Source organism: Aethalodelphis obliquidens, unplaced genomic scaffold, assembly GCF_003676395.1.
Source record: "Aethalodelphis obliquidens isolate GAN/ISIS:26980383/991018 unplaced genomic scaffold, ASM367639v1 scaffold38, whole genome shotgun sequence".
Classification (NCBI taxonomy): Eukaryota; Metazoa; Chordata; class Mammalia; order Artiodactyla; family Delphinidae; genus Aethalodelphis; species Aethalodelphis obliquidens.
In genome coordinates, this window is record NW_020837982.1 from 7,020,117 (window position 1) to 7,032,920 (window position 12,804).

At 46.9% G+C, this 12,804-nt stretch overlaps 2 protein-coding genes and 2 non-coding genes across 6 annotated transcripts in view; 1 reads left to right on the plus strand and 3 right to left on the minus strand.

Moving 5' to 3' along the window:
• On the minus strand, positions 1 to 10,190 carry TSR1 (TSR1 ribosome maturation factor). 2 transcript variants are annotated; one of them, XM_027130635.1, is made up of 15 exons: positions 9,132 to 10,190; positions 8,841 to 8,944; positions 8,298 to 8,517; positions 8,044 to 8,178; positions 7,247 to 7,671; positions 6,316 to 6,475; positions 5,726 to 5,883; positions 5,271 to 5,467; positions 4,360 to 4,522; positions 3,902 to 4,012; positions 3,027 to 3,159; positions 1,266 to 1,382; positions 715 to 855; positions 536 to 610; positions 1 to 410 (listed from the first exon to the last, which is right to left on the minus strand). In XM_027130635.1, the coding sequence occupies exons 1-15, from the start codon at positions 9,226 to 9,228 to the stop codon at positions 232 to 234; spliced, it is 2,415 nt and encodes an 804-aa protein (XP_026986436.1). In that variant the 5' UTR covers positions 9,229 to 10,190; the 3' UTR covers positions 1 to 231. The 2 variants fall into 2 exon arrangements, with proteins under 2 accessions (XP_026986436.1, XP_026986438.1); XM_027130637.1 differs by lacking the exons at positions 1 to 410; positions 536 to 610 and having other exon boundaries at positions 826 to 939.
• LOC113633203 (small nucleolar RNA SNORD91 family) lies at positions 2,800 to 2,894 on the minus strand. The gene has a single exon (XR_003438117.1). It is a non-coding gene; the product is annotated as a small nucleolar RNA SNORD91 family (small nucleolar RNA).
• On the minus strand, positions 3,666 to 3,760 carry LOC113633204 (small nucleolar RNA SNORD91 family). Its single transcript, XR_003438118.1, has one exon. It is a non-coding gene; the product is annotated as a small nucleolar RNA SNORD91 family (small nucleolar RNA).
• Positions 10,191 to 10,336: 146 nt separating the features above from the next.
• The window catches only part of SGSM2 (small G protein signaling modulator 2), a 37,185-nt gene continuing 34,717 nt past the window's right edge, over positions 10,337 to 12,804 (plus strand). For both annotated transcript variants that reach the window (XM_027130619.1, XM_027130624.1), the window contains exon 1: positions 10,337 to 10,640. In XM_027130619.1, the coding sequence (XP_026986420.1) occupies positions 10,584 to 10,640 (57 nt within the window). In that variant the 5' untranslated portion in view covers positions 10,337 to 10,583. The remainder of the gene's footprint in view (positions 10,641 to 12,804) is intronic.

Here is a 12,804-nt window from a genome sequence, read left to right on the forward strand (position 1 = left end):
GAGAATGTATATTTCAGTAAGTTTTAATAGTTTTTTGGACTAAGTTGCAGTAGAAAAATATCCATACTTAACTGAGATACCTTGTCAAGGCCAAGAAAAGTCTTCTGCTAAAAGGAGCAGCAGACCTTAAGTAGGCTTAAGTAGAAAACATAAACTGCCCAATCACAACCTACAGGCTCCCAACCCTAGAGTGCTAACTAGTAGCAATGAGACAGAATCCCACTGAATCCATTATTCCATGTCCATTTCAGGCACTGTTGAAGAAATCTCACTTTTCACCCAAGGTACTGGTTCTGGTACATATGGATCATAAGTCCATTTGGGGAAAACTCTTTTATAGAGGTTCATCAGTACTGTGTCCTGAGATTTTAGCTTCCCATCAAAACTGCACTTCATGTGGCCGTGAGTACCTACAAAGAAAACAGCACGAGTTGGTCAAATTCAAGAGGAAATTTTAAAGCAGTGGTCTAACCCAACAGTCATTTAGTAGCACTGGGGAAATCTAGACAAGATCCCAAATCCCACATTCTCTCACCTAAAGGCTCCTTGATGTGTCCCCTACGGCCCCACTTTGTTCTCAGTTCCACCGGTTTAAACCACAGCACATCCTCTTAGAATCAAACACACAGAAGACCAAGATGAAACATTTATCCATAATATATAAATCCAACCTTCATCCCACAAAGGCAATTGGATCCCATCTGTCGCACCTACCTCTGTTGAAGAACATGTAACGCACCACTGCCATCTTAGTAAAAATTTTGAAAGGATGACCACTCAGAACAACTCTCTTGATGACCATTCTGTCTGGATCCACTGACAATAGATAGCCTGTGGCAATGAGGCTGTGCATTCCTAAGGGGCAAAAGCAGGGCAGCAGGAGTCCATAGGTCAAAGCCTTCATTTATTGTCCAGTCCATTTAAAGACCTATGCGAGATCTTAGGGAAACAAAATAGGGGTGTACTATGCTGCCCCTCCTGGGTTCATGGCAAAGATCACTCAGTGATATTCCTGCTGAGCCTATCCTCAGAACCTACCCTAAACACAGCCCTCTGAGCAGCCTCTACCAATTAGCTATGGTTTGCAAGCAAGATAAAACCCCATTTGTCATCCTTGCTTCAGACCCAATATGAGGCTGAGATTGGGATATTTTGAAAATCATCATTACCTTTTTTGTGCCATTTGGCCCCCAAATTTAAATACAGAAAGCAGTTAATCTTACTAAGAACCCACAGGCCTATTCACCTCTGTGAACTCAACTTACCATTGCTGTTCTGTTTGAAAAGCAGCACAGATGCAGGAGGAAAAGTGATAGGGGCATATACTGTCACCACCAGAGCCGAGTCAGCAGTCAGGAATCTCTGAAATTTATGTTTATCCGCTGCCATAAAGGTTAAAAAAATAAAAACCAAAAAATATTTTGAGAAACAATAGGTAATCCAGAGGCCTGTGAAAAGCGGTATCACTGCAACTCTTAAACTTAAGGCAACTAGTGTTTCTTTATCCCACTAATTCTCCAAACATTTTCTGGCCTCAATACAACTGAAAGATACAACCCAATCCTATCAGTGATTTTTCAACTGGAGGCAGAATCTTGGAGCTTAAACTATATTTTGGAGTTGGAGAAAGTTCTCCAGGTGATTCTGATACACATCACCCCCACCTCATTTGAGAACCAGTGCTTTACAGAAAAACACTTCACTAATTCAACAGCTCTTAGTCTTGAGCAAGGATTGGCAAACATTTTCTGTAAATGGGCAGATAGTAAATATTTTAGGCTTTGTGGCCATATAGTCTCTGTTCCAACTACTCAACTCTCCCTGTAGCACAAAAACAGCCACAGACATTTTTTAAAAATTAGACAAGAAAGCACAACTGGGGCTTCTCTGGTGGCGCAGTGGTTGGGAGTCCGCCTGCCGATGCAGGGGACACGGGTTCGTGCCCCGGCCCGGAAAGATCCCACATGCCGTGGAGCGGCTGGGCCCGTGAGCCATGGCCGCTGAGCCTGCGCGTCCGGAGCCTGTGCTCCGCAACGGGAGAGACCGCGACAGTGAGAGGCCCGCGCACCGCGATGAAGAGTGGCCCCCGCTTGCCGCAACTAGAGAAAGCCCGTGCACAGAAACGAAGACCCAACACAGCCAAAAATAAATAAATAAAAAATAAAAATAAAGGAATTCCCTAAAAAAAAAAAAAAAAAAAAAGAAAGCACAACTGTGTTCCAACAAAACTTTACTTAACAAAACAAGCAGTGGGACAGATTTGGCCAAGGGCCAAACTTTACTAATCTCTTCTTGGGGACTATCTAGATCTTGTCTTTACCTTCAACAGAAACCCTTTTTAATACAGTATTAACCCTTTTTAATACTGAATGTTATAGGGAAACAAAATATTTTAAGGGAAAGAGAAATCACTCCTTCATTTAGAGAGCATGGCTGGTGAGAAAAGAATTATCCAGAGCATCCATCAATGCTGCCTTTATCCCCTTCCTCCGGTCATTGCTGAGAGCTGAGAGTGTAGGTAATGTTCAGAAGCCCCCAAGTTAATGCAAACATCTTCCCACTCCTAGTACGTAAGAGCACAATCATTTTTTGTCATAAAAGTATTCCTGGTCACCACTCTCTAAATTCTCATGCAGTCTCAACATCTCAGAAGCCACACACTCTGCTTTATCCAACTGAGGGCACCCCTAGGCTTCACCCACACGGCCACTGGCACAACGGATGCCAAGGGTTCCATGACACATCATCTCTAGGAAGCAGCCAACTCCTATCCAAAACCTCCTCTGCAGCAAATACTCATGGCAGAGAAGCCTCAGCACCACACAGAGGTTGCATCACTGGGATGCTTCAGACAGGTTCAGACACTTTGAATGGAAACATCATTGGCTCCTAAACCAGAGTACTGAAAATACCTCTAACCCAGAGACTGAGAGTTTGAAATGGTGTATTCTGCATCTCTCCCCAAATCTCAGTCCCCTAAAAGACAGCAAGATGGACAAGAACCCAGAAGCTTCCCTACTGCTTACCTGCAGTGTGCTGAGAGAATAAAGGTGAGGCTCGGAAGCGCCTGAATCCACAGTGGAAGATCAGCTCCTCTTTAGCTTTCACAGGTTCAGTGCTGCCAGCGTGCCGGCTCACCACCATATTAAGTACTGACATCTGGGGACCAAATAGGAGAACAGAACTTCATATCAGGAATAGAACAGCCTAATCCGCAAGAAGGCAAACCAAACCAGCAGATTAGATTCACTCTAAGAACTGACAGTACTAATTTATGGTGGAGTGTAGATGAAGAGACACAAATTCACCTTTTACCTCCACCAACAACTGGCATTCAAATCGAAAATATGCTGGTGTTCAGAGCTCTCATGTCCCTGCTACACTAGGTGACCTTCCCATGTCTAACGTGCAAGAGCTCAACATCTGCCACAAAATCAGTGCCTACAAGTCACTCACTCACCACACACCTCTAAACCACACTCATTCAAGACCCTTCTTGCCTCAACCCTTACTCACAGTGACCAAAAGGCCAGAGCTCTCACATATACCACAACCTACATGACTGCTGGCCATCAAGAGAAAAAAGATCTATACCTTGTCAGGAACCCTGTTTATTTTCATGGATGCCAACCCTTTGTTAAAGTGTGACCTGACAAACGTACTTCTCTCAGAGAAGTCTCAGAACCACACAGAGATCACGTCACTAAGATGTATCAGACAGGTTCAGACATGTTGGGTAAAACCATCATCGACTTCTCTGTCCTCCTCTCTGACTTCTAATCACAAAGGCAGACTTTTGCGTCCCAATGAGCAAAACGTCAGTCACGTAAAGCTTCAGACTGCCAGACAAAACTGGTTGGAAAGTGTCATAACTCCCGTTTCCCACAGGACGCTAACTCACCTTCTGTTCATGAGGTAGTAAAGAAAATGCAATCAAGGGTGCACCTCGCTTGAAGTGCTCAACCACTGAGACAGGGACTTCAGAGACATGAAGTGTGACATACCAGCCAACCTGCCAGAAGAAAGCAGAAAACAATCATGCAATTACCCTTAAGGTCTCAATAATGATGAAGCATTTCTCCAAATATGTTAAAAAGTCTCTCAGACTACCATAAAGCCAATCCTCAGCCTTCAAGACGGCCCTTCACAGATGCCTCAACTACCTTGATTAAGCTTTTTCAGCTAATATCTGATACCTCTTTGTTCCCAATATCACTCTTACCAATGACTCAGCAGCTCCTCTAATTCAGCTGTAGGCAGCGCAAAACTAATTAAGGTACTCATGCCAACAGAAGGAGTAGAGGGGGCACCTTGGCAAACAAAAACGAATTATAGGGATGCACAAAGGAAGGCAGATACCTCAGCTCCTTCAACCTCTTTTTCTTCAATCTCTTTAAAGATGCGTCTCCTAGTATTAATAAAGTTCTGAAACTGAAAGATCCGAGCATAATCTTGAGGGAGGTTTTCCTTAGGATCCCATGGAGATGTCCGGAAGCTCTTGAGGCCTCTGTATTTCTGAAATCTAGAATACAGAGGATATTTTAAATAAATCAATAGTGAAACTTATATGGTGCTACTTAACCGTTTCACTCAACTCACTTCTAAAATGGCTAAGGCTTAAAAAGAAGAAAAAAAAAAGAAAAAAAACAAGAACAATTTTTGAAAAATAAATAGGTAAATAAATAAAATGCCTAAGGCTTTAGCTTAAAAGAATTCACTATTTCTCAAAATAACCTAACAGCTTAAATCAGAACCACACTCCGAAACAGCCTGAAACAAGTATTTCAGCACCAAACCCCAGCTTCTTAAAAGTATTTACAGCGGCTCCCTGGTGCGTATCAGGGAGTGGCTCTTTAACCTGACTAGCAAGATCCTCGATAAAAGCCTTATCTCTCTAATATCCAGCATAAACTCTCTGGACTAACCTTTAGGGCAAACAGGATCATCTACATCTTCATTCTTTTATTCTCACTGTTCTACCCAAACTTCCCCAAATCTCCAAATGTTATATACTTTGAGTCTTAGCTCCAAAGGAAGCATTAATGACAGCATTTCATTCAGTAATGTACTGTAGCATTATTAGTCTGTACTACACAGTCTAGAATATGAACATTGTTTCCCATATGTCTGTCTTACCTTCCCATATAGTATTAGCCCTTCAGGAGCAAGAACAATGTATTTTTCTTCTTTTACATCACACTGACATAGTTCTGAGCCACGTTAAGTTTTAAATAAAAACATACTGATTGATCTTAGACTTGCTCACTAACCGAATTCTAGCAGCCACGTCACGGGGGGTATCTACTTCATCTGGAAACATCTCTTCCAGTCTTTCTTGTTTATATTTCTCCAGCATTTTCCCCTCAGCCTCTTCATCCACTTTCTCATCATACAGATCATCATGCACGGACTCTCCTATAGTCACCGTTTCACATTCCTCCTCTTCTTCCTTTTCACTACCCTCATCCTGTAGAACGAAGGATTACAATTTCAGAGGAAACTCCTATCTCTACCTTAAAGGCCATCGAGCTAAAATAATTCTACTAGATACCTAGTCCAAACCAATATCAATTCTAATAGAGACTAAGTTATAAAACAAAGTCTCATTCCCGGCAACAAAGTCATTCCTAAGAAACTGACCACACATACCCCTTAAGGTCAGGAATGCACCTTGCCTTGCATTTGGGGCTGTACACAGAAGTTGCCCAAGGGCCCATTTCCTTACCTGAGATTCCTCTTCCATAAAATCCTCACGTTCTATATCATCATACTCATCTCCTTCCCCACCACTTTCGCCATCCTCATCCAAAATCCATTCAGCTTGATAACTGGATGTTCCTTTGGGAACCTTCTTTACTACCTTGGAAGTTTCCTTCAATAAGTCTGTAAAAGCCCAAATGAGTTAAGTAAATTATATACTTCCTTCCCTCCCCTATTACTTTGGGCATTCTCACATAGGCAAGATATTACATATTGCTACCAATACCAGGAACTCTGGCAGGTACTATAAATAGAACAGACTACTTCCCAATTTAATTCAGCTGCCTCAGAACTAGCAATACTTAACACAGCTAAATAAGTCCTATAATAAATCAGAAGTTGTTTATCTGTTCGTTAGGAAACAATAATGTAAGTAATTTTGAGAAACGAAGTAAAGCTGTGTCCAGTGTTTGCTTAGTGAAAACACATAGCCTTTGGAGGTAAGAGAAGACTTCCAAATACTTCCTCATCCTACTCTACCTTATAAGGTCCTCACTGAGCAGCTAGACAAAACCCACAACTCTAGGCCAGAATTTCAAGTTTGCCAATACCAACCATTTGCTTCACTCAGCTCCTCCTCCGTGGGCCAGGTCTGTTCCCCCTCCATTGGATCTGGGATAACCTCTGTTTGCAAAGATTCTTGTCTCTCAGGGTCTGCCTTCATTAGGACCTTCAGGTCTTCCTCCATATCAACTACAGCATCTGTAGCACAAATCTGAAAACCCAAACAGTTGATGGTCAATTAAATATTAGCCAAAAATCGACTAAATCTAACATAATAACCAGAAAGATCTAGAAATAAGTCCTCAAATAGAAGAATAGAAAGTGAAAATTTGCCAGAATTTTTCAAATGGTTCTATTTCCTACCATTCTAAGTCTTTACCTCTGCTTGGCTCTTGAGACCTTGCATAATCTGGTCTCATGCCTACCTTTTTATTACATACCTTACTCCCATCAAGCTGTTATCTTCAGAGTTCAAAGAAACCCTCTGATCCATCACTTTGCCTAGGTTCATGTTGTCTTTATTTGCTAAGATATTCTTCCATCTCTTTTCAACTCATAAATCACGTTCATCCTTCTCAACACCTGGCTCAAGTCTGATCTCTTCTGTGAAGCTTGCCAGTCTTCTTTCTCAACTTCCACTGCAGGTGTGCACCTCAGCCACGCTTTCTCAATCTTTATTTCACAGGTCTTTGCCGTATTTTTCTGACCTAATTAAGTTGTCTAAGGAAAGAGACTACAACCTGTGTGCCTTCTATAAATCCAGAGCCAACTGCTATGCAAGGCATCTACAAAGTACTGGATAAGTATATGATATAGCAACTTATTTGTAGTTGACTACTGCCTTTTTTCGAACTAGCCGTTACCTCCAGGGACTAGGATAGTTGTCCAAGTGTGCAGACAGACTACCCTCTCTGTAGTTCCCATCCTCTGCCAGCTTACACGTGAATCTACAATACATAGTTTTTAAGAACACCAATCTTACCTCCATTGCCATGCCTGGGTCCTTTGGGGATTTGATCACTCTAGGATTTAAAGGGAAAGGGTCCATAGGGGCATCTATCTGTTTCATCTGGAAATCACCATGTCCAACGATATGCAGCAAGTTATTTACATTCAGAGCCTGCCCACGAACATAGCCTGAGATCTTCAAGGTGCCCAACAAGTTATTCTCTTCACTAGGCACAAAGTCAACAGCATGAGCAAATAGGTAGGCGTGCCGATCTCGAAAGGCAAGATGCCGTTGCTTTTGGTTAGCCAACTGCCTGAGCAGCATCCCTGCCTCCTGTTGAGTGTCTAACAGGAGGAGTTTGTCATCAGGAAAGCGCTTCTCCACTGCTTTACTTAGCTTCTTCCTGACATCTGTTTGTTTCTTCAGTGGGAGGCCCGAAACCCCCTGGACAGCTAATGCTGTGAACAAAAGAGAAAGGGTATCATGACTTGTTGCCTCACTATATGAAAATCCCCCCTGTGGCTCACAAACAAGCTAACAGTTCAGTTGTGAGTCCAGAGATCACTGGGAAACCCAACACTCCGCTACCCTAAAGAAATTTCACAATAAAACCAAACTTCACATTCTTCTTCTTTCTCTGGGCAATGGGCAGTCCAGAAATAAAAAGACATCTTGGTAGGTAACTTGTAAAAAATGGACCGAGTTACGGCCATACATGTACAACCCTCCAATAGTATCAAGCATCAGACATAGTGTCTGGCAAATTGTAAGTGCACTATACATGCTAATTCACTTCCTTCCTTGGCCTCCAATACTCCCAACTCACTTACTATAGGTGGGAAGGCCCTGAGCAAAGAGGCAGGAAAGGCAGTAATCCCCAGTGCTATCCCAGCCTTCTAGTGGATCAAGGAGGAACAGGATGGTATCAGCCACTTTAGCCATGTCTAACACAGTGTGCAGATCCCCTGGAAACAGAAGACAAAGTCAGTAGGAAGAGGTGGTTGACATCAGCACATTATACTAAAAAAATATTACCACTAATACGCAAAACATAGTGATAGAAAATATTGTTGTATGCTCTAACCTGGTCTTGCAGATGTAAAAAACCACCGATGTTTCAAGCGGGGGCATAACAGCATAAAGCTATGGGTGCTTCCCCATTCATTCAAGTGTACTGTTCCAGTGTCCCTATCCTGAAGCAGTCGAAAGGCCTCTGGCAGGGAAATCCTGTTGTGCAGGGGAACCACCAGTACCTGATGAGGAGGCCCATCCTTGCTGCCGAGCTGTCTCTTTTCTGCCAAAACCTGAGGAAAGAAAGGATCAGAGAACATCTCAATGTTTCAGTACTTTGTTTCAGTACTGCATTTCCACCAGTACAGATGCCCACCCCGACCCTCCAACCAGCATCTCTCTTGTAAAAGGTGTCATGTATGCCAAGGAGGTGGGCAGGAGCTAGGAACAAAGCAAAGAATGCTCTAGCATGAGTCTGGGCCAGCACGCCTGACACGTGCTCTAGGGTTACTCTCCATCCCTGGCCCCTTCCTAGGGTCACATTTTCTAGTTCGAGGCATTACCCGCCTAGAACAGTTGTGAAGCCACACCATTCCCCAATCCCGCGTCCTCTCACCGCCTCCTTCTTCTGCTTTCGGAGCTGGCTGGCACGATGCCTCTGGTCCACTTTGCTGAGATCTTTTCTCACCTTCTTGCTTAGGGTTTTCAGTGCTAGACGGCCTGTAGGGAGACCAGAAAAGGCTCTTGCGCAGGGCACTAGCAGGTCAAGAAAGGAGATCCCTCTCTGCTCTCCTCAGAGCCTTTGCGCGGGGTCCAAGCCGGAGTAGGTAGGAGCTCATTCTGGACATGAAAAAAAGCAGTTAATATCGACTAAACATCCCTTATTCCTCCAACCCTACCTTCTTACCCTTGCCGTCCCGCTGCGCGGATCCCCGACCCCGATGCCGCCCGCCTTTATGAGGTTTATTCTGCTGCTTAAGCGGGCCAGAGCGATGAGCCGCCATGCTGCCGCTCACGTGTACCAATTCGGCACTACTTCCGGGCCGAACCGAGCGCTTCCGGTCCCCGCCTTGGGGGCGTGTCCTCGCCCGGGGGCAAGGCTCCTCGTGTCCTCCCGCGAGGGTTATCTCCACACGCTTCTGAGGGCACGGCGTCCGAGTCTCCACAAAACCTGCTCGTAAACTTTTACCAGGCGGTGGCCCGCTGTTGCGGGCTTTAAAACGCCGGATGTAGGCTCGAGGTTTGGGCTTTCAGTCTCGGAGAGCTGTTTTGCTCCCTTGTATTTTTATTTTTTGCGCTATCAGGTTGCATCACTTAGGGAGAGTCTCCATTTGTGCAATAGAGGGCTAAGCCCCTCCTCTCACCTAGCTTTGTGCACGCCGCTCCTCAGTTTGCAGCAGCAGGTGTTCTTTGTCACTTTAAGCAACCTTTTCTCGCCCTCAGTGCCCAGGTGGGGCTGCTTAAGTCTACAAGGCAAATCGTGCAGAAGGCGCTTGTCTCACCTCCACAGGTTCCGTACAAGTTCCTGCTGGTCCCAGTCACTCCAAGCTGCGACCCCACATCCCACGTGTGTGTGTGAAGGACCAGACGGGACGTGGCGACCCCTCGGGGGAGGGACGGCTGACCGTGACTCTCGCGCCCTTAGGGATAGCCGAACCTCTGCAGACGGGGGCTGCTAAGCTCCCACTCCTCTTCCCAAAAGCTTTGCAGCTGAGGGCGCCCGGCTGGCAGGGGTGTTTGGAGAAACGATGGCGCTCCGCGGCCTTTTTCCCAGCCAGGGGACTAACACTGGATTCCCCGTGGCCAGACTCGAGGCGTGGGGGCCCCGGCCCTTCCCGTCGGGAAGACGAGCGGGTAGGAATCAGGGGACGTCTAGCTGGATGGGGGCCAGCTTCGGCCCGAGCGACTCACCCCTCAGCCATGGGGTGCCAGGCGCGCCTCGCCTCCCCGCCCGGCACTGGGCGCGGCGGGCTGCTAGCTCTCACAATGCAGGTTCGCGCCCTCGGGGCTGGAGAGGGCGCGTTGCCATGACAACGGCCACCGTGGCGCGCGCCCGGACACGGTGCCCCCCCCTCCCGACCCCCCCCCTTCCAGTGGCTGAGCGCACCACCACCCCCGCCCCCGGCTGTGGGAAGGGGCCGGGCCAGCCTCCTGACGTCGGTGCGGGGCTCGGAAGATGGCTGCAGAGCCCAGCACCGGGCAGTGGCTGCGGCGGCGGCGGCGGCGGCGGGCGGGGAGCGCGGCGGGCGGGGGCTCCTCCTGGCGCTTGGGGCGCTGAGCCGAGAGGCGCGGAGGCAGCGAGGGCGCGTGGGGGGCTTAGGCGGCCGCTGGGCACCACCTTCCCGTCAGCCGCCGCACGATGGGCAGCGCGGAGGACGCAGTCAAAGAGAAACTGCTGTGGAACGTGAAAAAGGAGGTAAAGTCGGGGTACGGAACCCCGGGGGCTCGCGTCCCTGTCCGCAAGGCCCAAGGGACAGAAAGATCTGCGCCCATTCCGGGACGCGGGCGCTCGCTGGCCTTGGGCGGGGGCGGGGTCCTGGACTGGTTTGCGGTTCCCGCCCCACTCCCGGATCAGGGGGCTCTCCTCGGCCCCAGGGGCTAGGCCGGCGCTTCAGGGTTAGTTTGCTCCGCGATCCCGCAGCTCCCCGCCCTGTGAAGGCAGCAGCTCTGGGAGACCGAGGTCGGGGGAGGGGTGGCGGCGATTTCTGGAGAACCCGAGCTGCCCATTCATTGCCCGCGCCGCCTGAGGAGGGGGCGGGGCCCCTCGCAGGCCTCCTAGAGCGCTAAACGGGTGACTTGGGGGTTTAGCTCCGGTTTGCCCTACACCCCATTCAGTTATCTTTCTGGGAACCGAGTCTCGGCTGCAGGAGGGTTCGCCGCACACCTCACTGCTTCTCACTCCACGCCCACCTCCCTACCCAGAGGCCAGGGGGTGTTTTGAGAATGGTTTTTAAGACTCAAGATTATTTTCCTCTTTTGAGGAGTCCCCCCGCCCACGTCAGAAAGAGAAAAAGTCCTTCTCTGTACTAATGTCCTTTACTTTGACCCTGCCCTAAAAGCCATTTCAATTTCATGGTGGTGATGGTGGGGGGTGCCCGTATGACTCACCCGCAAATGAGAGCTGGAGAGTTCAAACCCACAGAGTGCATTAGAATGGATTAGGCCTCTGGATGGAGCCACGAACTCCTCCCACCTACCTCTTTGTCTGCCAGATGTGTAAACTCGTTGAGGGCAGGACACCCATCCGTTTGTCCAGAACTCTGTATCCGCATAGGCACTCAATGACTATTTGGTAAATAAATCTGCTGATCTTGGAGACTGCAAAGTCTGATGGGAATGCATAAACTTTGGGATAGTCTGGACCAGCTCTTTGTGACCTTGAATAAGTTACTTAACCTCTCTGAGTCTCAATTTCTTCATCTCTAAAATAAGGATAGTGATATTCACCTCATATATAAAAGTTTACCATATTGGTTCCTTTACCCTTTCCTAGAGTTTCAGGACTGGAGAAGACTCTGGGTTCTTATAAAATCCTGGAAGGCTCTAGATCGTTCTCCCGCATTAATTATGGCCTGGCTATTGTGCCCTAACTTTTGTTTCCTTCCCTTCTGTTGGCAAAGAAGTAATTGAAGCCATCACCTTTTCCAGCTGTGTGTGAGAAGCTCTATTGTGCCTTTGCTGTGAAGTGGCCAAGTGAGAGGTTTTTTAGGCCAGGAGTACATCAAATTAGAATTTAAGCCCCAACTCTGGTCTCCCCAAGGAAAAAAGAAATCTCAAATCTCAGTAATTATCCTCAGGAAACAAATAGTCTAGTGACAGAGACTAATATGAACAGTATAAACAAGAACAAAAATGTAGCCATACCCAAACTATGGGCACATGTGCTAGCATTGTTGATGTGTTCCAAATTTGGGGTTGGTCAGGGATGATGGGAAAGATTTGGGGGAAGGCAGTATTTAGAAGGCTGTCTGTACTACTCCCAGAATGATTCTTAAACAAATGTAAGAAATGTCCAGAATATGCCACAGCTATGTGTATTACCTGACAGAGGTTGACCTGCTCTGAACTCTTAGTTCCCTTCCCCCTTCAGTGCTTGATTTCAAGAGAAATAAAATCCTTTCTTGTCCTACAAGTAGGGACAGTGCGGGTAATTATAGGCAAGTCTGGCCTTTCATAAAGGACTTGTAGTATAATTCTTTTTTTTTGGCTGTGCTGCACAGCTTGTGGGATCTTAGTTCCCCCGTCAGGGATTAAACCTGGGCCCCAGCAGTGAAAGCGCCGAGTCCTAACCACTGGACCGCCAGGGAATTCCCAGGGTATCTATAGGTCCTCCTAATCCAAAAATCTGCCCAACAGCCTGCTTCAGTTGCCTGCAGGTCTTTGAGCTGTGACATTATGCTCTGTTTAATGCAAAACCCCTTGGGAAGTAATCTAGGAAGGTTTTAATAGTTTAGAGTGCAGGCTCTATTTACAACAGCCAGGACATGGAAGCAACCTAAGTGTCCACTGACAGATGAATGGATAAAGAAGATGTGGCACATACATACAATGGAGTATTACTCAGCCATAAAAAGAAACGA

Excerpts from the sequence above, each read along its gene's own strand:
- TSR1 (XM_027130635.1), bottom strand. The coding sequence starts at position 9,228 with ATGGCGGCTCATCGCTCTGGCCCGCTTAAGCAGCAGAATAAACCTCAT. Across the intron at positions 7,672-8,043 it reads TCAGGGCCTTCCCACCTATA|CATTAGCTGTCCAGGGGGTT; the intron begins GTAAGTGAGTTG and ends TTTTGTTCACAG. Across the intron at positions 1,383-3,026 it reads ATTCTCTCAGCACACTGCAG|CGGATAAACATAAATTTCAG; the intron begins GTAAGCAGTAGG and ends CCTTTATGGCAG.